Raw genomic sequence first — 27213 nt, 5'->3', positions numbered from 1 at the left:
GAACTGTCAAAAGCCTCCGACATCACATTTTATTCATCAAATATTTTATCAAAATGCAGTCGTCCAACAGCAGCTCGGACCCCAAACGCAGCGACAAAATAGTCAGGTGAGATGATATTTTACATATTTTAATATTTTATGCAAAAGAAATGCGTAGCAACTTGTAAAATAAGGTACTTAATAAGGTACGTCTGAGGTGTGTCACTACTACCTAGTAGGTATGGTTGCTTACCTTATTCGATTCGTACCGGCGTCTTCAGTTATTACGGTGCGGTACCACGTGCAATAATTTTATTTTAAAGTTACGTACGTCTTGGATTGGTTAAGGGTTTATTTTATTATCCCAGGGAGCTTAGACTTAGATAGGTTAGGTTACCCTTAAGCTAGTCCCTACACCAGGTTAGGCGGCTAGGTTGAACAGTGACTGTTTATATTAATTTTAATTTTTTTATATTTTTACTGATAATTTTTCTATAAAAAATGTTTGGCCAGTCCATTACCCTGTGCCTATGGCTTGCAGGAATGCTAGTCTAATCCCCCCCCCCCCCCCCTGGCGGCAGGGAAAACACCAATCATATTTATCAATTTTCATATTTAATTTTTTTTAAATTTTTATTGCTGATTTATTCATTTTTATATCAGGAATGTTTGGCCAGTCTGTTACCCTGCACATATGGCCCGCAGTATCGCTAGCCTAATCCCCCCCCACCCCCTGGCAGCAGAGGTAACCACCAATTGTATATATTAATTTTCATTTTTATTCCTTTGTCATTTTTATACTGATTTATTAATTTTTCTATCAGAAATGTTTGGCCTAACCGTTACCCTGCGCCTATGGCCTTCAATAACACAGTAGTCTTATCCCCCCTTCCCCCGCCCCATGGTTAACAAATGATTCTCTTGGGGAAGGAATGAATACAATTGAGAAAAGAATGCAATACATTAACCTAACCTAACCTTACGCTGAATGCCTGGTCCCAGCCATGCAGGGGGTTTTCTTACCCCTTGGCTGTGGAACTCCCTACCCCTAACCTTCTTGAAAGTCAAGGTATATAATTACTTACAGGGGTATTCCAGTTCCCAATTTTGTCAGATATAGGATATTTAACAGGTTAATGTAGAATTTACAACATACGTGAATACAATTTGCCAATTGTCATTATTTTATCAGTTTAGAGTGAGCATTGATATTGAAAAATATTAAATAGCCCTCACTGATGGCACTGTATAAACAGCTTTTGGTTACATGTGTAATATACTTAACAATTCAATCCTCTTTTATAAGTGATTAGATATTGTATTATTAATACTGTAATTCACTCTGCAGGTACAAACCTCCAACACAGGGTACACCAGGAGCCCCCGGTGAAGATCCAACAACAGATTACATGAACGTTCTTGGCATGATTTTCAGCATGTGTGGACTTATGATGAGGGTACGTAACATTTTAGTTTTTAATCCTTTAGCACAGTGGTTCCCAAACTGGGAGCCATGGCCCCCTGGCTGGTCACGTAGCAGAATGCAGGGACCATAACCTGAGGCTATGTATGTAACCATGGGTTTTATACATATACATGGACATGTATCCTGTATGAAAAGAGGGTAAGGACCAGAAAACGTTTGGGAACCACTGCTTTAGCACAACAACCTACTTGTCCTTGACTTAATGTAGAATTCACTTTCTGACCACTAGATTTAAATTGTAATGGAAGGGAGTTAATGAAATGTATTTAATGTAAATAGTTTTTGCCACATATGTGTATCTTTCAAATTCAATACATACAATGACTTAATTTCTGTTTTTGCTCATGCAATAGCTTCTATCATTTTATGCTGCATTTATATTTTTAAACAATCTATAGTGTTCTAAACTAAAACTAACTGGAATTTTTGTCAGATGTAAGTCAGATAAGACATGAATCGGGAATTTTTTTTATTCATTTATCTAAATGTATAACTGAATCACGAAAGTTTGGAACGTGATAAATCCATAATTAAAGGTATAAGCCCTTCGTGGCTTATACCTTTATTTATCTGTATATATGTTACATAACTAGGTAAACAACCATTGGTAATCCATCCACTTACTGTCCAAACTTCCTAGTGATTTTAATTACATTTTGGAAATATTCAGAGATATCCAGTGTTAAAAATAATTGTCTATTCATCATTCAGTTGTTGGTCTTCAATACCAGACTAACTCATCTTGCATAGGGAATTTAAGCATTTATATAACTTTCGTATATATAGTACAGTGGTACCTCGAGATACGAATTTAATCCGTTCCGAGGCGGCCTTCGTATCATGAGTTTTTCGTATCTTGAACCGCATTTTACATGTGAAATGCCTAATCCGTTCCAAGCTCTACAAAAACACCCCAGTAAATTATATTTCCAGGCTTACAACACATGTTCTAGGGTTACGACTCCGATCTGACGGAAGAAATATGACTCCAAAAAGGCAAAATACTGTACATACGTACTTGAGTAATATTCAACTGCATGTAATGTTCAACCCCATTTTTACTGCATATATTAGGACTTTAGCATATGTCCCTTAGCAATAAGCCTAGCCTATGTTAGTGGTTGCTACTGTAGCCTCCTAGTCTATGATTCTGACATCTAAACCTAAGAAGCTAAAAGCTTAGAATATGCCAATAACATATATAAATAATCAGTATGTACTCATTTCAAATAATTATTAATTAATCATTAACTATAATACACACACACCTTCCATCGTTGTTTACATTCAGCTCTTACGAGTACCGAACGAACGCCAAGCATCACTTTTCCATACACAGTAAGCCATAAATTTTCATTAGTATCTCTCTTCAACTAATGAAACTACCAAACAGTATAATAACCATTAATTTTATTCTTTATTCTATCTTTACCTACCTAATGGAGATACCGAGTTACTGACAGCTATAATGAAACATATACATAACGTAGTATTAAAACAGAAAAAGAATTCTAAAAAATACGTATTTGTTGGCTTCGATGATAGCAGTCTGATTTATTTTATATTTTATGATATCTAATTCACAATTTTTTTTATTAAATATATTGCATGTACTCATTTCAAATAATTATTAAGTGACCATTAACTATAATAAAAAAAAAAAAAAAAAAAGCTTCCAAACTTCTGTTTACATCCAGCACTTACGAGTACCGAACGATCGCCAAGCAATCCCTTTTCCTAGTACACAGTAAGCCATAAATTTTCATTATCTCTCTTCACTACTGAAACTACCAAACAGTATAATAACCTTCATTCTATTCTTTATTCTATCTTTACGTAATGTTTTTTTTTATTAAATGTATTGCATGAATAAATTTTTTCAATTTACAGCATCCTTTTACCAATAGAATACATAAAGCACAAGGGGTAGATGCTGACCAATAGGAGAGCAGGATCTTATGGGGTGACTAGCATCAGGAACCAATGGGAGAGCGGGAGGATGGTGACGAGTTTACTCATTTGGCAGGGCGCTAGTTTTAAAATTGTTCTCGGTGGTCCGGGCGAATCTCGGGACTTTACAGCAACAACCTTTCGTAACTTGAGCAATTTTCGTATTTGCTTTCGTATCTCGAGTTTTTCGTAAGTTGAGCCTTTCGTATGTCGAAGGTACCACTGTATTTTGTAAGATATTTAAATAAGTCAAACTTTCATGCCAAATTTTTATTTTATTAAGTTATCTTAATTGAAATAGGTGTTTTGGAGATGTGTTTAAGACTTATAAGAAATCCAGGACAATAATTTATTTTTCAAACAAATATAGTTAGTTGTATTAGAGAGTTAATTCAATTTTATTTTTGATTTGGTGCTTCTAGTATTAAGTTTAACCGAAGGAAGATATCAAGCAGTACCACAGATTTTTATTGTAGTGTCTTTTACCGAACAATTATAGAGCCGTGATTTCCACGAGCGGCAGGATACTAAATTCAAATTTAGCGCGTCGGCGTCGCCAACACTGGTGGTGATGACGTCATCTCCCTCCACTCGCGGGAGAACCAGGTACAACTGCCCAGGTGAATCCAATTCTTTTCCTGCCGGCGTCCGGTGAACATCGGTGGTCGGTGCGGTTGGATGACTTGCTTCGCTTTTTTTCTTGTGGAATTGATCTTCGGAATTGGTGAAGTACTCTTTTTTGGCGTTGTTGTTATTTTGCTTTTTATTTAGGCGTTGCCATGTCGGATTCTAGTCCGTCGGGAGTTAGGTTTTGCATCTCAGGATGTAAAACTAAGATATCCAAGTTAGAATATGATTCTCACACTAAATGTGTTAAGTGTAGGGGACAGGTTTGTTCAGCAGATCGAACATGTAACGAGTGTAGTGATTGGACTGATTCTCAATGGAAGTTTTTTAGTTCATACTCGGAGAAATTAGCTAAAGACAGAATTAGAAAAGCAGCGCTTAGGGAAAGTAGACTTAGCTCCGCTTCGTCTTGCGATGCTTCTGTTCCTTCTGTTTCTCCTCAAATTGTTATGTCTCCTTTAACTACACCTCCTATTCCTCCTACTAATCCCGCTTCTCCGGCTTCCCGTGTAGTTTCTTCCGACACCATTGCCAGTCTGGAATCGAGGCTAGATCAGAAATTTTCGGTACTAGCGAATACGGTTTTGCAACTTGGTAATTCAGTTAAGACGTTTTTGGAGAAGCGGCTTCAGGTAAGAGTGTAGTTGAGGGTGCGTCTGTCTGTCCTGACACGTCTCCTAGACAAAGGTCACTGTCCAGCTCCCCCGCACCGGGGAGAAGACATACCGGAAGTCCAAGGGAGTCGATCGGGATTTGCCCACAGACAGGCGCCTCTCTTGTTGAGCCTGTTGCGCCTCAACAGGGCTCGGTTAAGCGTTGGAAAGGTGTTGCGGTCAGAGCGCCTTTCGAATGATTCAAGCGATTCGTCTCCGGTCGCGCGGCGCTCGTTGGCGAGATTCGCCCGATTCGCGTCCCTTAAAGAGGCGTTCAGGCGCCGATTCTTCGCCTCCTCCAGTCAAGCGGTATAAGGAGCCTGAGAGTAGGGTTGCGCCGCGACCATTAGCGGCTCGTTCGTCGCCTCAATCTGTGCCTTTTTCGGCTCCATCTACTAGTAGAGATTGTGGTTTTAGCGCTGTAGCTAGCAGTTCTAAGGGTGTTTCTTTAGGCGCTTTTTCGTCTGTTACGCCTGATGCGCCTGTTTCGCCTCGAATTTCGGCGGCTCCGAGCGAGGCGCAAGTAGTTTTTTCCGCCTCCTGCTGAACATTTAGGCTCTTCCAAGCCTACGTTAACTGTTTTTGATTCGTCTCTGGCGCCTTTGCGCAAGCAGTTAGAGATGTTAACCAACTGGATGAATGAGTCCAAGGGTGGTTCGAAACCTTCAGATCCGGTTGTAGTTCCGTCTACTTCTTCGGCGGTATCGGAGAATGAAGAAGAAGTAGAGGAGGAGGATTCACATCACCTCTCGTGTTATTCACGTCTCCTTAGATTTCTTCTGGTATCTTATCCAGATTATTTTGAGAAAGCGGCCCCAGCGCTCCCCAACTTCGACTTTTTTTGATGAGGAGGAAAACTTCAGACCCTCTCCTCCCAAAACTTGTTCTATCTAAAGCGGTTAGACATTCGTTGAAAGAGACGGAGAAATGGATGTCTATGAAAAGAGACTTAGGGGAAGGCTCTTTTTGCTTACCCTCCCTCTAAGTTGCTTCGTAGAGGTATAGGTTTTATGTAACTGGGGAAGCTCCTTCTCTGGGAGTTTCTGCCTCCTCCCAGGGAGACTTCTCCAGTTTTAATCGACTCCTCTAGAAGATCTGCTTTCGCCGCAGCGAAAGTTTTCTTTACAGCGCCTGAGTTGGACCACGTTGTAAAGATCTTGTTTCCGATACGTAATACAAAACCATCGGTCCTTTAACAATAGGAAGTAGCTAGCGGCAGCTGGAACGGTCGGTCGTAAGCTTCGAACAAGGGAGAAAAACGGTAGTTAACTGCTTGTCCGATCGTCGCGCGCCGCGCGACTGGGAGGTAAACAAATCACTTTTGCTTTCGGCCGTGTGTGGGAAGGACGTGTTCGCCATCGCTCTGCCCGCTTGTCGTTTGCTTCAAACTTGAGTATTTGTTTTCTCTTTCTGTATATCAGGAGTGATTGTAAGTACTCTTTCTCTAGTTCAATTGAATTGCAATGAGTGAATTAGAGGAAATGGAGATATCACCGCGCCCTCCAGTCGCCCGTAGAGTGTGTCCCGGGCTGGAGGGACGTAAATGTGGGGGGTTCAGGTCATTTGTTGAGGTGGACCCCCACGAGGTTTGTACTCGTTGTCGAGGGCGAGAGTGCTCCCGCAACGAACCATGTGTGGTTTGTATGAACTGGTCCGAGGCGCAGTGGGTGCTGTACGAGGGCAGGAAGAGACTTAGGCCGGCCAAGAAGTCATCGGAAAGTCCAGTGACTCCTTTGGTGACGGACACTTCGTCCTCTTTCCTGCCTCCCGGCCAGCCCCCACGGTTTGCGCCTTCCCCTGCGGGGGGGGTAGCGGAGTCCTTTTCCTCTCTCGATCCGTCGAGTGTGGAGGAGGGCGTCCGCTACCCGGATGTACAGCTGTATTCGGGGTCTTCTGTCCGCTCTGGGGGGGATATTCGCCCCCCAGGGCCCCCCGGCGCGGGGAAGCCCCTCCCATTAACCCGACTGTTGCTTCCGCAGGTGTGCCATCAGCGAAGGATGACTTGGGACAGGTGTGGGAGTCGCTGGGACTGCAGGGAGTGCCCAGCATCCAGGGGTTGCTACAGCGGTTGGCGGGGTCGGCCGTGGTCACTCATGGTGCGGTGACCACCACGACTACCACATTAACTACACCTGCGTATGAGATGCCACCACATCTTGTATATACGCCACATACAATGTCGGTGCACACCCCGGTGGCAGTACAAAAACCAATTGCCGCCGTTCCAAAGAGGACGATGCCACCACCACCTGGATTTTTTCCTTTGCCGACCCCGGACTTCCGCTGCCCAAAGAGTACCCCCCTGGACCTGCCGCCAGTGCCACGGATGACGGTGACTGTCGACAGGACGCCTGGCTCTCCCGTGGTACCTGCCGTGCCTGCCGTACCTGTGGCCGCTCCAGCGACTCTTTCCTTTTCAGGTACACATTCCATTTCAGATGTTCCTGCTGTTCCTGCTGTTCCCGGACCTGTTCCTGTCGTTCCCTGCTGCTGGTGTTTGCTGTAACAGTCTCAGGTCCTTCCGGACAGGTGCAGTCGGGCCCTGTTGCTTCGGCAACTGCCCCGGCTCCCTCCTGGATGGAAGACCTGACGTCTGTCCTGCGGAGCCTGGCGAAGAAGAAGAGGAAGAGGAAGAAGGTGTCGTCGTCGTCTTCATCGTCTTCTTCGTCGTCGGCTGCCTCTCCTTCCCCTTCGACTTCTAAGGCCAAACAGCCGAAGAAGAAGAAGGTTGCCTCCTCCCCCCCTAAGAAGACTCCTTCGGGAGCTTCTAAGGGCCCGGCTCGCTCAGGCGAGCTGGGGAGCTCTTCTGCTGGTCCTCCTGTTCCTTCGGGTGCAGGGCCCGTCGCTTCTTCTGCAAAGAAGAAGTCGACGGGACCAGAGGTGCATCAGCCTCGGCTGGTGTGTCCTCACCTGGTGCTAGTGGTTCTGCCGCTAAACCAGGTTCCGTCTCGGCCGCTTCTCGTTCGCGAGAAGCACCGAGTGGACGCTCTTCTAAAGAGGACCGTCCAGCCAAAGTTTCGACGTCCGAGCTAGCTCGCCGTCAAGACAGCGGCACGGGGCAGAAGACTAGGCGAGTCGTGCACACGACTCTCGCCAGGCCAGTGGACGCTCTCGCAGCGACCAACCGGCTGCTCGGGCTGACGTGACGGTCGCTGACCGGCCACGGGTTGAGGCGAGGAGGAGTCCCCCACGGCCGCCGGTACCAGCCACGGCTGGTACCAGCGGTTTGACGCGCCGAGAGGACGCTGGCCGGTCTCGACGCGAAAGGGAGCCTAGCAGGTCACCCGTCCGCCGCTCCCGATGGGACCGGGCGGAGACGGTGACCAGCGGCAGCTCGCCTGACGTTAGAGAGCGGTTCTCGACGTTATCAGCCGAGCCAATCGCCCCAGGCGAGCGTCGACGCTAGGCCTACTGCTAGACCGTCACGCGGGTTGACGATCGGCAGCAGCCCTCTACGCACGCTGGTCCTGCCAGCGAGCGTGGGGGGAGCGTCAGGTCTGCCTCTCCCTGTACCTTCAACCTCCTCGGGCTATACCGGGAGGAGCGAGGTACCAAGGAGCGATTCACGAGAGGTGCGCCGCTCGTGGACCCAGCTATGACGCCGTACGGCTCAGGCACGGTCTTAGGACCGACCAGGACGTACGCGCAAGTAGTTGGAGGCGACCGTCAGGGGTCTGTCGCTGTTTCCTCCTTCTGAAGGAGGAGTATCGAGGGATATGCTCTTGTTGGAGGGACTGGACGGTCCTACTCCACAGGACGCTGTGAGCCCGAGATACAGAGGAACTTCGCAGAGGTCATTAAGCTGATGCGTCTGCATAATGACCTCGCGGAAGGATCGTCGCTACCACCAGCAGAGCCCACGTCCCGGCTCGAGTCATTTTGGGGTCCCAAGAGGGAGCCCATAATGGACGGTGGGGTTGCCACGATCAGAGCTTGCGGACAATCAGTCCTGGATCAGGTGGAGAATCTCGTCTCAGGACGGGAGGACTCGCTGAAATCCGGACGGTCCTCTAAGCTGCTTCCTCCTCCTCTACAGCGGCAGAGGCGTTTTTTACGTGCCATCAGAAGACCGATACTGCCGAAACAGGTTAACCCGGAGTTAGCGAGGCTGACTCCAGGTGTGTCCCTGCAGCAGCTCCTGTCGGAGAACCTATGGTTCTCGCAGCAGGAGGCACTTGCCCTGGAATCTACCGCTATGGCAGCATTCCAGGCAGTTTCCTGGTTGGATTTGTGGTCCCTCACAATATCCAAAGTAGCGGCCGGCTCCGGGAGTTCTGCTCTCGAAGACGACGCTTCTTTTAGGAGACTGTGCCAGTCTGGAGGAAGAGCAATCTCTTACCTCGCCATCAGACTGCTAACCTGTGGGCCAACTTGGTTCTTCGGCGTAGGGACGCAGTCCTTACCCGAGTGACCAAGGGGTGCTGGGCGTGAGGCGGCACTCGGGCTAAGAAATGGACTCTAGGAGTTCCCCAGCTCTCTTTCCTGGAGAGATGGTGGACGCTGCGGTGGAACGGCGGCGCACTGACGAGAGTGACCGCTTAGTCCACCAGGCAGTCTCGAAGGTTTCTGGGCAACCTCGAGTAACTGCGGCCAAACCAAAGAGCTTGGCTAGCGCTTCCACGGCGGCGAAGACGGTTGCACCGTCCAAACCCCGTGTGAAGACTCCAGTTGTTTCGACTTCTGCGAGAGGAGGCCGCAACCAGCCCTCCTCCCAGGCCTCCTTTCCCCGAGGAGGTGTTGGGAAGAAGTCGAAACGAGGAGGGAAACGCTAGGGACGGCGTTCCCCCTCACCTGCTGCCGGAAGTGGGGGGGTGCCTGGCGAGCCATTGGGCGACTTGGCAGCGCTACGGCGCCGAGAACTGGATAGTAGACGTCCTTCGGGAGGGATATCTACTACCCTTCGAGTCTCGGCCCCCCCTCATCTCCAAACCGGTCCATCTACAGACCTATGTCCGGGGATCAGCAAAGGACAACGCTCTTCGACAGGAGATCAAGACCATGCTGGCGAAACGAGCTGTAGAAATCGTGGAGGACCAGTCACCAGGCTTTTACCCCAGCCGCCTCTTCCTAGTGGAGAAGGCATCGGGGGGCTGGCGCCCGGTGATAGACCTCTCTCCCCTGAACCGCTTCGTTCGCACGACGCGGTTCACGATGGAGTCGGCACGCTCAGTGCTCGACTCGATCAGGGGGAACGATTTCATGCTTTCGTGGACCTGAAGGACGCGTATTTTCAAATACCCATCCATCAGTCCTCCAGAAATACCTCCGCTTCATCTTCGACGGGACGGTGTACCAATTCAGGGCACTTTGTTTCGTCTCTCAACCGCCCCACAGGTGTTCACAACGCGAGTGTTCACTCTGGTGTCGGCTTGGGCCCATTCGAACGGGATACGTCTTCTGAGGTATCTCGACGATTGGCTGGTCCTGGCGAGCTCCCGCTCGCAGTTGCTACAGGAACCAGAGATCGACTCCTCAAGTTTTGTCGCGATCTGGGGATCGTGATAAACTACGAGAAGTCAGATCTCGAACCCAAGCAGAAGATGAAGTACCTGGGTATGCTGATAGATACGGTAGCAGGGCAAGTCTTTCCCGCAGACTTGCGTATCAGCAAATTCAGGGAGGCAGCCGGCCGGTTCCTGTCGCGGCAGGAAACAGGCAGCACGGAGCAATGGCAAGTCGTGATCGGCCATCTGTCGTCACTCGAGAAGTTAGTCCCTCACGGGCGTCTTCACCTGCGGTCTCTCCAGTGGAGGCTAAGGGGAGAGTTGGTCCCAGGCCAAGGATCCTCCTTACTTTCCCGTGGCTATCACGGACAAGGTGAGGTAGGACCTAGCCTGGTGGCCCGACGACAAGAACCTCTTAAGAGGAGTGCCCATACGCACTCCCCCCCCGGAGATGCTTCTGTTCTCAGACGCATCGACCGAGTGGGATAGGGCGCACAGCGCCTGGAGGAGTTGCTGAGCTGCAGGTGGTGTGGGGGAACCATCACGAGAAGCACCTTCACATCAATGTCCTGGAACTCAAGGCAGCGTTCAACGCTCTCCAAGAGTTTCGGGACCGCTTGGTGGGACACTCAGTGGTGTTGATGTGCGACAACACCACAGTAGTGGCATATGTCAACAAGCAGGGGGGGCTAGTGTCTCTTCCGCTCCATCAGTTGACGGTGCAGGTGCACGAGTGGGCCACGGCTCACTCGATAGAGCTGTCAGCACGCTACATTCCAGGCAAGAGGAATGTAGTAGCGGACAAGCTCAGCCGTCGGGATCAGGTGATAGGGACCGAATGGTCTCTACACCAAGATGTGGCGGAAAGGTCTCTTCAAACCTGTGGGGGCGACCGGTCGTAGACCTGTTCGCCACCCGGCACAACAGGAAGATCCAGGTGTTCTTCTCGGCCGTGCCGGACCCATGGGCAGCTGCAGAGGACGCTCTCCAACACCCCTGGGACAACCTCTTCGCTTACGCCTTTCCTCCCTTCTGTCTGATTCGGAAAGTGATCAGTCGAGCGCTGGTCCACTCCCAATCTCAGAATGATCCTGGTGGCTCCCAAACGGCCTCAAGCCGTTTGGTATCCGGACCTGTTGGCTCTTCTTGCAGACGCACCGAGAGAGCTACCCAACTGGCACAACCTTCTAGCCCAGCCACACGTAGAACGGTACCACCGCGCAGTCCAGTCCCTTCAACTTCACGGCTGGCTGTTATCCACCATCTCTTGCGAACGAGAGGCTTTTCTCGTAGCGCAGCAACAGAGATGGCTGGACACGTCAGACAGTCCTCTGCAGCTGTGTACCAGGGGAAGTGGGCCGTCTTCTGTGGTTGGTGTCGTAGACAGGGTTTGTCTCCTCTCAGAGCCACTCTTCAGCAGGTAGCGGATTTCCTCGTGTTTCTTCGCGAGAGAAGCTCCTCTCAGTCCCCACAGTCAAAGGATACAGAGCCGCCTTGGTCGCTCGTCCTGAAACTGAGGGGGTTGGACATCACGAATTCGTTCGAGATATCCTTGCTAATGAGGAGCTTCGAAAGGTCTTGCCCACCCAGGGAACTCAGGCCCCCTGCGTGGGACGTGACTCTCGTCCTTAGGAGTCTGACTCGAGCACCGTTCGAGCCACTCAGAGAGTCGTCAGACAGGGATCTGACCCTCAAGACCCTCTTCTTGCTGGCCCTGGCATCGGCGAAGAGAGTAGGGGAACTACATGGCCTTTCTTATGATGTGTTAACATACCAGAGGCTGGGGATCTGTGACGCTCGATTTCGTCCCGAACTTCGTAGCTAAGACTCAGAATCCGTCGATCCCTGACGACAGGTTCGAGTCTTTCACGATCCCCTCCCTGCTGGACTTTACAGATAACGATGCGGATGAGATGCTGCTTTGTCCTGTGAGGGCGCTACGGCGCTATCTGAAGAGAACTCGACATCTCAGGCCTGAGTGTCGACGCCTCTTCGTTAGCACTGGGGTCACCAGAAAGAAGTCTCCAAGAACACGCTTTCTTTCTGGCTACGTGAGGTGATCAGGAGAGCGTACGAAGCTGATGGTAGCGACGACTATCCGTACGCTCCGTCCGAGAGCCCACGAAGTCAGAGGTATCGGACCCTCCTTAGCGTTCCGTAAGAACTTCTCCGTGGCGCAGGTCCTGAGGCAGGTGTCTGGGCCAACCAGACCACCTTCACGTCCTTCTTACCTTCGGGATATTGCCCACAAGTCCTTGGATACGTTTTCCTTGGGACCTGTGGTGGCTGCTCAACACGTTGTGTAAGCTTACCCAGCACCCGAGCAGGCAGAACAGCATCGATTCCTGGTATGACTGGGAGAATGAATGCGTGAATGAGAGAGTGACTGGCTTCTCTTCACCATCTTTTTTCTACCTCTACCTGTGGGCAGAGGATACGGTCGTTACCTTGCTGGAAAGGAGTCAGATGCAGGTAAGCTATTCAACAGAGCTCCATCCTATCTCTTTTAACTGAGATAGGAGTAAATATCCACCACTTCTCCAACAGGGGGAGAAGTGGATGCCAACATGAGACAAACCCATTACTTTACATTGCTCATGTGAAGGAAAAAGTTCTTACAATGCTGGTACGAAGAGATACGCTTGCCTCTCTCTTAGTACTCGGCCCAGAGGTCTGACCATTGATCCTGCGGTGCACACCCCGATCAATCGGACAGAGGCTTGGATCCCTCCCTCGCTCGTACGACCAGGGAGGCATTCCAGGGATGGACGAACACCAGTCTGTCATCAAAAGACTCAGATTCCACCCACCAAGAAGTGAGTCTTCCTATTGTTAAAGGACCGATGGTTTGTATTACGTATCGGAAACAAATGACAATTTGTCGAAAATTGCATTTTTCCTAACTATACAAACCTGAGGTCCTTTAACATAAAGTCCCTCCTCATGCCACCCCTCACTCTGCGTATTTTGCATGGGCCAAAAGCAAAAGTGATTTGTTTACCTCCCAGTCGCGCGGCGCGCGACGATCGGACAAGCAGTTAACTACCGTTCTCCCCTTGTTCGAAGCTTACGACCGTTCCAGCTGCCGCTAGCTACTTCCTATTGTTAAAGGACCTCAGGTTTGTATAGTTAGGAAAAATGCAATTTTCGACAAATTGTCATATTTAAACTTTTGGAAGTCTTTAGCTTCCTTGATTGGACTATTGGCGCTTTAGCGGCCAAGATCGAAGACTGTCCTTCTCTTTCTCAGGAGTTAGCGGAGGATTGGATTGGTCCTGTCCTGTTGCGTACAAATCCCATTAAGGGAGGATGTGATGAGTTAGCTTCGCTCATCGCCTTTGGTACCCTTAAGAAAAGGCAACTTTGGTGCTCCTTTGCTTCTAAAAGGGTTACGTCCCAACAGAAGTCGCTCTCTTGTTTGCTCCTTTTGTGAAAGATAACCTCTTTCCAGACGATGTAGTGTTGTCAATTTCGTCTGCGCTAGATAAGAAATCTACTTCGATTTACTGGCACAGTCTACTAAGAGACCTAAAGCTCCTGTGGAGACTGTTCCTTCGGTTTCTCCTCTGACCCAAGCGCCTTTTCGAGGGAGGAAAAACCCAAGCGCTTCTTTCGCCGAAGTCGAATTGCGACCTCAGTCTAAGGCCCTCGGCCAAGGTTAACAAACCTTCCAAATGAAAGCTCGGTTCTTCATGCACCAGTGGGAGCCAGGCTGGCGCTGTTTTTGGGAGGAATGGGAAACAGAGGAGCAGAAGCCTGGGTAGTGCAAGTACTCAAGTTCGGCTATCGTATTCCTCTCGTTTCACCTCCCTCGCTCTCACCTGTGCCAATTCCATTCCAGGCATACTCTCCGGGCTCAGACAAATTTCTGGCGCTAGCCGCAGAAGTGGAAGCGCTTGTTCTCAAAGAAGCGAGTAGAACAGATAGAAGGGGATTGTTTTCCTCCAGGCTTTTACAATCGCCTTTTTGTAGTTCCCAAGTCATCAGGGGGCTGGAGGCCGGTTTTGGATGTGAGCGCCCTGAACTTGCATGTCCAGAAACAAAATTTCATATGGAGACCACTCGGTCGGTTCTGGAGTCCATCAGACAGGGGATTGGATGGTCTCTCTGGACATGCAAGACGCTTATTTTCACATTCCGATACATCGCGAATCTCGGAAGTACCTGAGGTTCATGTTCGAAGGCAAGGTGTTTCAGTTTCGGGCGCTTTGCTTCGGACTAGCAACCGCTCCTCAAGTTTTCACCAGGGTTCTATCCCCGATAGGAAGCTGGCTGCACATATTAGAGTAAGAATCTCCCTCTATCTGGACGATTGGCTTCTCCGGTCGGAATCAGAGAGTCGGTGCATGAAGGACTTGGAACAACTCTGGATCTTGCCAGAAAGTTAGGAATTCTGGTCAAACAGAAGTCCCAGTTGGTTCCATCTCAGAGCATCCTTTATTTGGGGATGATTCTGAATGCTCAAGTTTTTCAGGCTTTTCTGTCCCCGAAGAGGGTTCAAGGCTGTCTGGAGACAGTTCAGGAGTTCTTGGACAAAAAAGGTAAGTTCTGCCAATCAGTGGATGAGGCTCCTGGGCAAATTGACGTCAGTGGAGAAATTTGTGACGTTGGGAAGACTGCACATGAGACCTCTGCAGTTTTTCCTGAGAGCCTCTTGGTGCAGGAAGACACAACCAGACTCGATTACCTTTCCTGTCACAGATCAAATAAAAGAGGACCTAAGGTGGTGGCTCTCTCGAGCAAGGTTGGAAGAAGGGTTAGATTTACGACCCATCCTCCCGAACCTACAGTTCTTTTCCGACGCATCGAACACAGGTTGGGGAGCCCTACTGGGAAATCAACGGACTTCAGGAGCTTGGTCGGAGAAGGAGAAGAAGTTCCACATAAAATGTAAAGGAAACTGTTAGCAATTTTCTTGGGGCTCAGACAGTTTCGGAGCTTAGTAGAAGGTCGAGTAGTGGGCAGTGCATTCCGACAACTCCACGGCTCTCTGTAGTACGTGCGGAAACAGGGGGGACTCAGTCTTTCTCTCTGTACGAAGTAGCCAAGGATCTCCTCCTGTGGTCAAACGAAACGAAGGTTCAGCTAGTCCCGAGATTTGTTCCGGGAAAGATGAACGTCCTGGCGGACGAGTTAAGTCGTCAACAGCAAGTGTTACCTCTGGAGTGGACTTTGGACAACAAGATTTGTCAGAAACTTTGGCGCCTTTGGGGACGACCGTCAATAGACCTGTTCGCGACATCAAGGAACAACCGTCTTCCTCTCTTTTGTTCGCCAGTCCCCAGATCCTCTAGCTTGGTCGGTGGACGCAATGCTGTTGGATTGGTCGGGTCTGGAAGCTTATGCATTCCCTCCGTTCGGTCTACTAAGAGAGGTGCTGAACAAGTTCATGTCGACAGCAATGTAACGCTAACGTTAATCGCTCCCTTTTGGCCCAGGAAAGAGTGGTTCCCGGACCTTCTCCAGTTGTTAGTAGACTTCCCCAGACTTCTTCCTCCAGAGAAGTGGCTTCTCAAACAACCTCACTTCAAGAGGTTCCACCAAAACTTGTCCGCTCTAGCTCTGACAGGGTTCAGACTGTCCGGAATCTTGTCAGAGCGAAAGGATTTTCAGAAGAGCTGCAGAAGCTATCGCTCGTTGTAGGAGAGAGTCTTCTAACAAACTCTATCAAGGGAAGTGGAGAATCTTCAGAGAGTGGTGTAGAAGTGCTAAAGTCTCTACTTCTGCGACCTCTTTAACAGAAATAGCAGATTTTCTTCTATTTCTTAGGAACTCTAAGAAACTGCTCCTTCGACGATCAGAGGATATAGAGCCATGCTCTCTTCGGTTTTTCGACATCGAGGTTTGGATATTTCCTCCAATTCAGATCTGTCGGACCTCATTAGGTCTTTCGAAACCACTAAGCTCCCGCAAGATACAGTGGCTTGGAACTTAGATGTGGTGCTTAAGTTCCTCATGGGGCCACCGTTTGAGCCTTTGAAGTCGGCTTCACTCAGGAACTTGACTAAGAAGGCACTCTTTCTTATTGCACTAGCTTCTGCTAAGCGTGTCAGCGAATTGCACGCTATAGACAAAAGAGTCGGTTTCTCTCAAGGCAATGCTGTATTTTCGGTATCTTTGACCTTTCTAGCCAAAAATGAGAATCCTTCTAATCCTTGGCCGAGGAGTTTTGTGGTAAGGAACTTATCTGATTTGGTTGGACATGAGGAGGAGGAAAGGCTCTTATGTCCAGTCAGGGCTATTAAGCAGTATCTGTTTGCCACTAAGGGTATTAGAGGACAATCTTCTAAGCTCTGGACCTCGGTTCAAAATCCCTCTCGTCCTCTTTCTAAGAATGCTATATCGTTCTTTATTAGAGAGCTTATCAGGGAAGCTCACTCGCAGTCCGAGAACGACAATCTTTCCGTTCTGAGAGTTAAAGCTCACGAGGTTAGAGCAGTGGCAACTTCTTTAGCATTCAGAAAGAATTTATCTTTAGCTTCGATTCTTCAGAGCACGTTCTGGAGATCGAATTCGGTTTTGCGAGTCATTATCTCAAAGAGATAGAAACGGTTTTTCGAGAATTGTAAAACGTTAGGTCCGGTGGCGGTTTCTGGCATGGTGTTGGGAGAAACGGCACAGGGGTCGTCACCTCTATGCTAACTTTTCACCTTGAATAGGTTGTCGAGTTCAAGGGAAGCTGGGGATACTCACCAGTCTGTTAGGTCAGATTTTACAATGGTTGGGTATATGTGTTTTTAAATCTGGTGTTGGTGACAAATGTTTTGTATGATTGAATTTCTGGTCTTAGCCCAGGGCAAGGGCAATCTTTGTTGTTACTATCCTCCGTCAGTCAGCCTTGACTCGCTTGAACTACGGAAGGATTCCACTCCTGTAGAGGCTAACTTTGGTCAAATTCCAATTCCTCTACATTAGTAAGAAGAGCACCGACCAGAGGCAGTAACAGTCTGCTGTAGCTCTCTTACAAGGTAAGGTACAACAGACACCTTGAGTGTTTACTGGTATTGCAATAAATGTAACCATTTAAAAATACTAGTGGTCCACTGAATCCCACCTTCCCATAAATGTGTAATCAGCTCTATAATTGTTCGGTAAGACACTACAATAAAAATGAAATTTTCATTATTAAAATGAAGTTTTATTGTATACTTACCGAACAATTATGATTATACCCACCCTCCTCCCCTTAGGTGGACGGACGGGCAGAAAGAATTGGATTCACCTGGGCAGTTGTACCTGGTTCTCCCGCGAGTGGAGGGAGATGACGTCATCACCACCAGTGTTGGCGACGCCGACGCGCTAAATTTGAATTTAGTATCCTGCCGCTCGTGGAAATCACGGCTCTATAATTGTTCGGTAAGTATACAATAAAACTTCATTTTAATAATGAAAATTTCATTTTTACATCAGACCCTATGTTATTAATTTGTTATGTTTAATGAAACCTCTTTATTTCAGTTGAAATGGTGTGCGTGGGTTGCACTTTATTGTTCCTGCATCAGCTTTGCAAATTCTAGGGTCAATGACGACACTAAACAGATGCTTAGCAGCTTCATGTAAGTTGATACACTTTTTAGCTTCCTGTACTCTTTTGTAAGTTGACTGGCTTATATTGTCACTGTGTGTTTTGTAACCCAAATCCTTCTGTCTTACATCATTTCCATTGGTCTTCTACTTACTTGGTCTAAGTTTTGTAACTTTTACCTTACTACCTCTTTTTCACATCCTTTATGCATCACTCCTTTAGATGAACCTTATGAGAGCCTAAAATTGTTACTCGGTTGCTTTGTTAAACTGATTTATATTCAACATTATTATTGTCAATTTTTGTACATGAACTTCCCTGGCAGATATATACTTAGCTATAGTCTCCGACGTTCCCGTCAGAATTTCAAATCTCGCGGCACACGCGACAGGTAGGTCAAGTGGTCTACCTTACCCGCCGCTGGGTGGCGGGTGTACGAACCAATCCCCCTTGCTTGTCAGATTTTTCTCTGTCGCGGGAACAATAACAACTGTTGTCGGTTCCTCTCGATAGTTTTTCGATTCTCGCTTGCCTGGAGTTAATTTGGACTTCTTTTGGCGACGTATTCGCTCTGTTTGGCTTGGCATACGCTAATTGTGGACCATTTTGATTTTGATTTGGATTTGGATTTTCTTTAACAATGTCTGACCTAGATTCAGTAGCTAAAACTTCTGTTTTGTTTAGGGTTTGCGTGATTGAAGGATGTAAGGTGAGGTTGCCGAAAGCTTCGGTTGACCCTCACACGGTTTGCATGAAATGCAGGGGGAATGAATGTTCTTTTGCTAACCCTTGTAGTGAATGTAAGGTGTTGAATGAAGAAGAATATAAGGCTCTCTCTTCTTATGTTAGGAAGTTGGAACGTGATAGAGTACGTAAGGCTTCCTCTAGAAGTTCTAGTAGGTCTAGAATGAGTGAGTTGGATGTGGATCCTAATACTAATGTAGAAGTAGAACCTTCTCTCCAAGTTGCAGCCCCTGCTCCCCACACCGAAGCCGAAGATTCGTCTTCGGAAGCGGCGGCTTTGAGCCACGATGCTATCTATGGATCAGAAGATTCGTCAGTTGGAAGGTAAGGAGAGTGTTAGTGATCAGTGCAGTGTCCCCAGTGTTGTGGAGGGTGCGTCTGACCGGCTCCTTAGTGCCTCTAGGCCTAGACCTCTTCCAGACTCCCAGTTCCAGTGGAGTAGGAAAGTTGAAAGCTGCAAGAGGGCTAGGGAGAACCCCCACCGGTCAGGCGTCCCCTCGGCAGATCCTGAAGTACGCTCCCAGGCTGCCTCGGATCGCTACAAGAAGGAGCTCCTACGCCAATGCTTCTCCTCTTCGTCGTCTCCCTCTCCAAAGAGAGGTTGGAACTCCCTGGATGCGTCGCGCCATTGAAGAGGGCTTGGAAGGCTCCCTGCAGTCCTTTGGCTTCTAGTCCGGAGGTTTTCCCGGAAGAATCGTCGTTGGAGGCGAAGAAACCCAAGAGATCCTGCGATCGTTCTTCTTCTCGCGCCCCTCGTTCTGCGCCTGGTTCCGAGGAGGAACAGCAAGATTCTCCTACTAGAGTACTTGCGGGACTTCAAGCTCAGATCACGGCGCTGGCAGACTCTCTAGCCTTTAGATCGCGTAGGAAGAAGGACTTTTCTCTTCCGATCAAGAGATCTAGGCGCCGCTCTTCAGAGGATCGTTCTCCTCTTTTTAGGCGGTCTCCTTCATATGGGGAGTTTTCGTATGAAGGTAGGGGCTCACATGAGCGCCCCCGCTCTCCTGGCTCTCTTTCGGCTTCAAGGCGCCAAACATCGGTCGGACGCTCTATGGAGAAAGAAGTTTTTTCTCCAGATTGGATTCCCGCTTCCGGTAAGCGCTCTGCGCCTGCACATCACGCTATTTCTTCGACTCCCTCGCGTGGGACTTCTCCTCAGCAGCCTCAAGAACCTAGAAGGCGCCCTTCTACAAGTAGGCGTTCTTCTTCCGGATGTCGCTCTCCTCGAGTTTTGGATCGTGCTTTGAGTAGACGTTTTTCTCCTGCTAGTGACTTCTCTCCCTACAGACGTCAAGAGTCTGGTAGGAGCCGTGCGCCTGATAGGCGTCCAGCTGTTAGCCGCTCCCCGCAAGGTAGGCGCCAAGAGCCTACTGCACGTCGATCTCCTAGTAGGCGCTCGTCTCTTTTAAGGCGTCCTACTCCTGATTATTCTCCTCGGGGCAGACAACAAGAGTCTTTCAAGCGCCCTTCTCCGTGTAGGCGCTCTCCCTCTTCTAGACTCACTACTCCTGACCATTCGTCTCTTGGTAGGCACCAAGAACCTCGCAAGTGCCCTTCTCCAGATAGGCGCTCGTTAGCTTCGAAGCGCCCTTCTCCTGATTGTTATCCACTTGTCAGAGGTCAAGAGTCTCGCAAGCAGCCTTCTCCTAGTAGGCGCTTTTCTCCTTCCAGTCGAACTTCCGTTGATCGTGCTCAACTGGACAAGAATAGAGAGCCGCGCAAGCGCTCTGCTCCCGATAGGCGCTCTTCTCCTGGCAGCCGCTTGCCTCAGGATAGGCGCACAGAGTCTGGTAGGCGCTCGCCTCCTCGTAAGTGCCCTGTGGATGTATCCAGGTCTTCTCGGGGTAGGAGCCCTACCTCTCCTTCAGCTGAGATTCCGTCTATCTCAAAGAGGGAGTCTCATTGTAGACAATCCAGATCTTCTCACCGTTCTCCGGTGGATTTGAGCTCTTCTACGAGAGGGTGCTCTCCAACCTCTCGCTCAGCTCCTACTAGGACCCCTTCGTCACCTAAGGATCTTCCGCGCTCTCCTCGACAAGACGTCCTAGACGGTTCTGATGAAGAACCGAACACTTCTGCTGCGGTGTCTTCTTACAAGAAGCTTACAGAGCTGCTCTTGCAAGTATTTGGGGATTCCCTTACTCCTACGGCTCCTCCTTCTCCTCACTCACTTTTTTCAACGGCGAAGACAGCGAAGAGTTCTTCTTGTGTAGGATGAAGCCGACCCTTTCGATGAAGAAGGCACTGAGGAGTTTTGGTTCCTGGATGGCTTCCAAAGAAGCGGGGAAAATGATGTTTGCTTTCCCTCCTTAGAAGTTATCAGGACGCGCTGGTTTCTGGTACGAAACAGGAGAGTCCTTGGGATTGGGTCTACCGTCTTCGGCTGTTTCTGATTTTTCGGCGCTGGTAGATTCCACTTGGAGAGCTGCCCTTAACTCTGCAAAGACGACTTGGGCAATGAATGAAGTAGACCACATGCTGAAAGCATGTTCAGAGTGCTGGAGGTCTTTAACTTCCTTAATTGGACGTTGGGAGTCCTGGCCAAGAAGATTGAAGTGCCAGAGTCTTTTTCTCCTGGAGGATCTCGTGTGTTTTGTCTTGTATGGACAAGTCTGTAAGAGACGGAGCAAGTGAAATCGCCTCCCTGTATGGGGCCGGGATCGTGAAGAAGAGGTCCGTATATTGTTCCTTCTTAACGAAGTCTGTCTCCCACGCACAGAGGTCTTCTTTGCTGTTTGCTCCTCTGTCCGCTCAGTTGTTCCCTAAACATCTAGTTCGGGACATTTCTAGATCGCTTTCGGCCAAAGCCACCCAGGACCTTTTGGCCCAGTCAGCAAGAAAACCTCGCCCTTCCTTCCCTACCAAGGCTAAGAAGGAGAAGTCAAGTGCTCGAGAACCCTTTCGAGGGGCTTCTTCCTCCAGAACCTCTACGTTTAGAGGTCGTAGACCTTCAAGAAGAGGTAAGACTTTTGCCAAGTCAGTCAAAGCCCCCAAATAACTTGCAAGTCCTTCAAACAACGGTGGGCGCCAGACTCTTAAGATTTGCGGAAGTCTGGGCCCAGAAAGGGGCGGATCCTTGGACCTTTTCAATTTTGAGGAGAGGTTACCTCATCCCTTTCGTCGCAAGACCTCCCTTGATGACCACCCCAAGGAGTTGACGGCCAGGTACAGAGACCCATCATGAATCAAAGCCCTCCATCTAGCAGTAGAACAGATGCTGGAGAAGGAGGCTATCGAACTAGTGACAGACCATCGTTCATCAGGCTTCTACAACCGCCTTTTCCTAGTTCCGAAGTCCTCAGGGGGATGGAGACCAGTGTTGGACGTAAGCGCCTGAACTTCTTCGTAGAAAAGAAGAAGTTCACGATGGAAACACCTTCATCAGTGCTGGCAGCACTTCGTCCAGAGGACTGGATGGTTTCCTTGGATTTGCAGGACGCTTACTTCCACGTACCGATCCATCCTTCCTCGAGGAAGTTTCTCAGATTCATGATGGGGGGAAAAATTTTTCAGTTCAGGGCTCTGTGTTTCGGCCTCTCGACGGCCCCTCAAGTGTTCACGGGGATCTTGAGGAATGTAGCTCAATGGCTTCATTTGAAGGGGGTGAGGATATCCATGTACCTCGACGATTGGCTGATAAGGGCCAATTCAGAAGATCGTTGTTTGAAGGACTTGCAAGTAACACTGGAATTGACGAAGGCGTTGGGACTTCTCGTCAATTTCAAGAAGTCGTCGTTAATTCCCGAACAAGAGTGTGTGTATCTCGGGATACAGATGAACTCTCTGAGTTTTCGGGCTTTTCCCTCTCAGGAAAGGATAGCCTGAGGATTCGAGAGAGTAACAACCTTCTTAGGGAAAGAAGTATGCACAGTGAGGGAGTGGATGAGTCCTGCTGGGGACGCTCTCCTCGCTGGAGCAATTCGTTTCCCTAGGAAGGTTGCATCTGAGACCGCTCCAATTCTTTCTTCATCGGAATTGGAGTCGTCGTTCTCAGGATTTGACGTTCGCCCTGTCGTTATCCCAGGAAGTCAAGAAACATCTCACATGGTGGACAGATCCCAACCTCTTTGCGAAGGGACTGTCTCTTCGATCCTAGAGCCCCAACCTAGTGTTGTTCTTCGACGCGTCGGACACAGGTTGGGGGGCGACTCTGGGAACCATGGAGGTGTCAGGTACCTGGGTGGGGGACCAGGTAGCCTGGCACATCAACAGAAAGGAGTTGATGGCTGTGTGGTTGGCTCTGAGAGCTTTCGAGCCCAAAGTCAGAAGATCGGTAGTGCAGGTCAACGCGGACAACACTACAGCTCTGGCATATATCAGAAAACAGGGGGGGACGCATTCCTTCTCCCTGTACGAGACAGCAAGAGACCTTCTTCTGTGGACAGAATCAAGCTTCTCACCAGGTTCGTGCAGGGAGAAAGGAATGTAGAGCAGATCTCCTCAGCAGGAAAGATCAGGTCCTTCCCACAGAGTGGACCCTTCATTTGGATGTATGCCAGAGCCTGTGGAAGTTGTGGGGCAGGCCACACATAGACCTCTTTGCCACGTCGAAAAACAAGAGACTGGATCCTTACTGCTCTCCAATCTCAGATCCAGAGGCATTAGCAATAGTTGCTCTTCTACTAGACTGGAGCGGACTCGACGTCTATGCGTTTCCCCCCTTCAAGATCCTGGGGCTAACTATCAAGAAATTCGTAGAGTCCGATTCAACGAGAATGATCTTAATCGCTCCCTTTTGGCCGGCCCAAGAATGGTTCACAGAGGTACTGGAATGGTTAGTGGACCTTCCAAGATCGCTCCCACTAAGGAGCGATCTACTCAGACAGCCCCACTTCGACAGGTACCACAAAAATCTCCTCGCTCTCAGTCTGACTGGCTTCAGACTGTCCAAAGTCTGGTCAGAGCGAAAGGCTTTTCAGCAACAGTTGCTAAAGCAATCGCAAGAGCGAGGAGGACTTCCACCTTGCGTGTATACCAGTCAAAGTGGGATGTCTTCAGACGATGGTGCAAGAGGAAGAACATTTCCTCTTCCAGTACCTCTGTGACCCAAATTGCGGATTTCCTAATTTTTCTCAAAGAAGAGTGTCATCTTGTTGTGGGGATACCGCAGTATGTTGGCAGCGGTATTTCGGCATAGAGGCTTAAATATCTCCGATGATAAGGACCTGCATGATCTTATTAGATCATTTGAAACCTTTAAACGTTCTCATGTTGTACCGAACTGGAATCTAGACGTAGTTCTACAATTCCTTGGATCGTCTAGATTCGAACCTCCTGGTTCAGCCTCTTTCAAGGACCTGACGAAGAAGGCTCTCTTCCTTATGGCCCTAGCTACAGCTAAGAGGGTGAGTGAGCTCCAAGCTATTGAGGGCAATGTCGGGTTTAAGGAAGAATCTATGGTGTGTTCGTTTCTTCCAGGGTTTCTTGCAAAAAATGAAAACCCATCACGTCCTTGGCCCAGGAGCTTTGAAGTTCGTGGTTTATCCTTTCTGGTAGGGGAAGAGCCTGAAAGAACTCTTTGCCCTATGAGAATTGTGAAGTATTACCTTAAGAGGAAGGAGCAACTTAAGGCTAATCAAGATGTGCTTTGGTGCTCCGTGAAGGACCCCACTCGGCCCATGTCGAAGAATGCTCTTTCCTTCTTCCTGAGAAGTCTTATTACAGAGGCACATGTTGCCTGCAAGGAAGAGCATTTTAAACTACTGAAAGTGAAAGCTCACGAGGTGAGAGCCATTGCAACTTCACTTGCATTCAAGAAAAATATGTCTGTGCGGAACTTGATGGAGGCGACTTTTTGGAGATGCCAGTCGGTTTTCGCAAACCACTACCTACTTGATGTAAAAATCACGTATGATAAATGCTTCGCCTTGGGCCCTTTAGTATCGGTGGATTCGGTGCTGGGGCAGGGAGCTGAAAAAACTTATCCTGTTTAAATTTTTGATATGTTACCCTATATTTTGTATTTGTGTTTTTGGTTGTCTGAAAGAGGTTGCAGGAGGCACCTCTTTTTGTCGTAGTATTAACCCTTTGTATTTTGGTTAGGTGGTCTGGTGGGTTTTGGCTCCTTGCAGAGGTAGTGGTAAGGATCTGTTATGTAAGCGGACAAGGTCCCTTTAACATGATCCGACTTGGATTCTACCACAGAAGGGGATCACATATCCCAGTGGTAGATCCGAGAGTCTTTCAGCAACAGGTCACGTCCTAGCTGTAGCTCTCCAGGCAATGCAGACTCAGAGACAGTATCTATGAAGTCTTCAGCCTGAAAAGGTGAGAACCAAGGTTTTTATATCCTACAATTAGTTGTTTCCCTTCTTACCTGCATTATTTAGCTGTCTCTTACCCTCCACCAAGGGTGCCAGTCAGCTAAGTATATATCTGACAGGGAAGTTCATGTACAAAAATGATATTGTTAAACTACAATAAAGTTTTGTACATACTTACCTGGCAGATATATACGATTAATGGCCACCCAGCCTCCCCTCAGGAGACAGGTGGAAGAGAAAAATCTGACAAGCAAGGGGGATTGGTTCGTGCACCCGCCACCCAGCGGCGGGTAAGGTAGACCACCTGACCTACCTGTCGCGCGTGTGCCGCGAGATTTGAAATTCTGTTGGGAACGTCGGAGACTATAGCTAAGTATATATCTGCCAGGAAAGTATGTACAAAACTTTATTGTAGTTTAACAATAACATATTTCCAATTATTATACAGAGAAGTTGACTATGGTTGACTAGATTAGGTGAGGAAAGCACAGCTAGGATTTATGACCCCATCAAGCAAGTTGTGCTTCAGTACAGTTTGTTTGTGTCTGATAGCAAGCTTGTGCAAAGCTATATGGAAATTTTCATGATGATTTGACTGAAATGGTGGCCTTTTGACCAGTAGCAAGTGACTAGATATTGGGAGAGATTGGAATGCAACTTGTGGGAGATGGAATAATGTAGTGAGGTGGCAGTTACTGGCCAGAATCCTATGTAGAACTATCAAGAGGCCTCCGGGACAGATGAAAGGACACGTACTATGTTACTTTGAGAATTTTTATGGATAAAAGTAAGTGTGGTAGGAGGAAATGTCTATAATAATATAAGGCGAGTGGATCTTGTTCGTCCACCGTGTTGTGAAACGTGGAGTGTCAGGAACACAAGTCCATACACTTTAGTATCAACTGTCCAAACTGTAGCAGCGTTGGGCCAACATGTATACAGCTTAGTGCGCTCCATAAAGCTAGTTGTAATAATAATTGTTTATGGTCCAGAAATGGAACAGAATGAAATTGGAAGAGAATTTTCCTTGGGAAGAGTCTAGATCTGTACCTGTCTGTTTGGAAAAAGTGAAAAAAGATGATAGTGTTAGGTGGTATATGCATATCATTTTTTACTCTACAAGTCCACTAGTACATCTAATAAAAACAGCAAAAGGTGAAAGCGTACTTAATATGATTTGTGTACATATTTATGTTTCGTTTCAGGTTGTCAATCTCTGCTGTAGTGATGTCATACCTTCAGAACCCACAGCCTATGACTCCTCCATGGTCCAATATATAACGGAAAGAAAAATCCTTATTATTCAGAGGTTCTTGGAGTTATATCTTGGGTAATTGTAAGTTTGTTATCAAGGAATGCCATTTGTTAAAAATATTTCTGTGTTAGTAAGTAGTTTAACTAGAACATTGAGTTGAACATCTTGATGTGGTATGGCTGGCCAAGATCATTGGTGAAATTACCATATTTCTAAGGTTTTTGTTTCATTTTGGTAATCTGAGATTACAGTTTTGTATTTCTAGTGCTTGTTTAATGTGGAATACATTTTTCTTTTAATCATTACTGACTTACGGTTATGTTAATTCTCTTGTTAACCTGACATGAAAAACAAATGAAAACATTGGAATGAGGGCAAGATTTTACAGTTGATAAACTTTGAACTCAAAAACATACGCAGTAGAATTTGCAAAATTGGGTGGGAACATTTTTATAAATAAATACAGCAGAAGAATGCTAGAGAGAGAAATAAAAGATAAAACAGATGATAAAATAAAAAATCACGCCAGATAAAAGGTCGAGCTCATTTTTACTAACATTCTGTGGCTACTTTTGAAGAAAATTAAGTAATTTAAAGAGAAATGCAATGAATAAAAATGTTAAATCAAAATCAAGAACACCTGACCTCCTTGTTCTAAGGAGGTAGTTCATGGATGCATGATTTATATTAAGATCAGACTTCATTCTCAGTTTACGTGTTGTTGCTGAGCTGAATATTATTATTGCAAGAATAGTATAGAACACTTTACTATGTACAGGTTATGTAGTCAAGTCACCATTTGTAGTATTTTCTTGGTGCTATATTACCCTCGTGACGTAATGAAAAAAACAAATGCAAATGAGGTACTTTTTGTGAACTGACAAATGTCCAATATGGCTACCAAAGTAAACAGAAACTTCAACAGAGTTTTAATGCTAAAACATAGCATATCCATGGGATGTACTGAATTTAATTAGTTTTATAGGAAAACAATTTAAGTATACATACTGTATTCATTTCCCAAGTGACTGTAAGATAATAGGCTTAGATCGCTAAATGCTTCCTATGTATATTTGAATTTTGTTGGGACTTTGAAACTAGGTTAATGCATTATCATGAATGAGGCGTATGGTGAAAATATAGATACTGCTGTTTTTATGATTTCAACTTTCCTCATATGTGGATGTGTTTACCTAGAATTTTTAAATAAAACTGTTGGAACTGGAATGGTTTAATTGTTTTCCTTACATTTTCCAGAAATGTACACCTTGTAACACTGTTAATGAG

General features: G+C 47.5%; 1 protein-coding gene across 1 annotated transcript; it reads left to right on the top strand.

The window, feature by feature from the left end:
* Positions 1–26336, top strand: LOC135205122 (PAT complex subunit Asterix-like). The gene is made up of 4 exons (XM_064235470.1): positions 1–106; positions 1328–1436; positions 17598–17695; positions 25877–26336. Exons 1-4 carry the CDS (start codon positions 54–56, stop codon positions 25950–25952), a joined length of 336 nt encoding a protein of 111 aa, XP_064091540.1. The 5' UTR covers positions 1–53; the 3' UTR covers positions 25953–26336.
* Positions 26337–27213: the final 877 nt, after the last annotated feature.

The sequence above is a fragment of the Macrobrachium nipponense genome, chromosome 48 (genome assembly GCF_015104395.2).
Source record: "Macrobrachium nipponense isolate FS-2020 chromosome 48, ASM1510439v2, whole genome shotgun sequence".
Classification (NCBI taxonomy): domain Eukaryota; kingdom Metazoa; phylum Arthropoda; class Malacostraca; order Decapoda; family Palaemonidae; genus Macrobrachium; species Macrobrachium nipponense.
This window is presented reverse-complemented; position numbering and strand designations above follow the sequence as displayed.

Coding starts and splice junctions, on each gene's coding strand:
- LOC135205122 (XM_064235470.1), top strand. CDS start 54: ATGCAGTCGTCCAACAGCAGCTCGGACCCCAAACGCAGCGACAAAATA. Junction 107..1,327: donor CGCAGCGACAAAATAGTCAG/GTGAGATGATAT, acceptor TTCACTCTGCAG/GTACAAACCTCCAACACAGG. Junction 17,696..25,876: donor CAGATGCTTAGCAGCTTCAT/GTAAGTTGATAC, acceptor GTTTCGTTTCAG/GTTGTCAATCTCTGCTGTAG.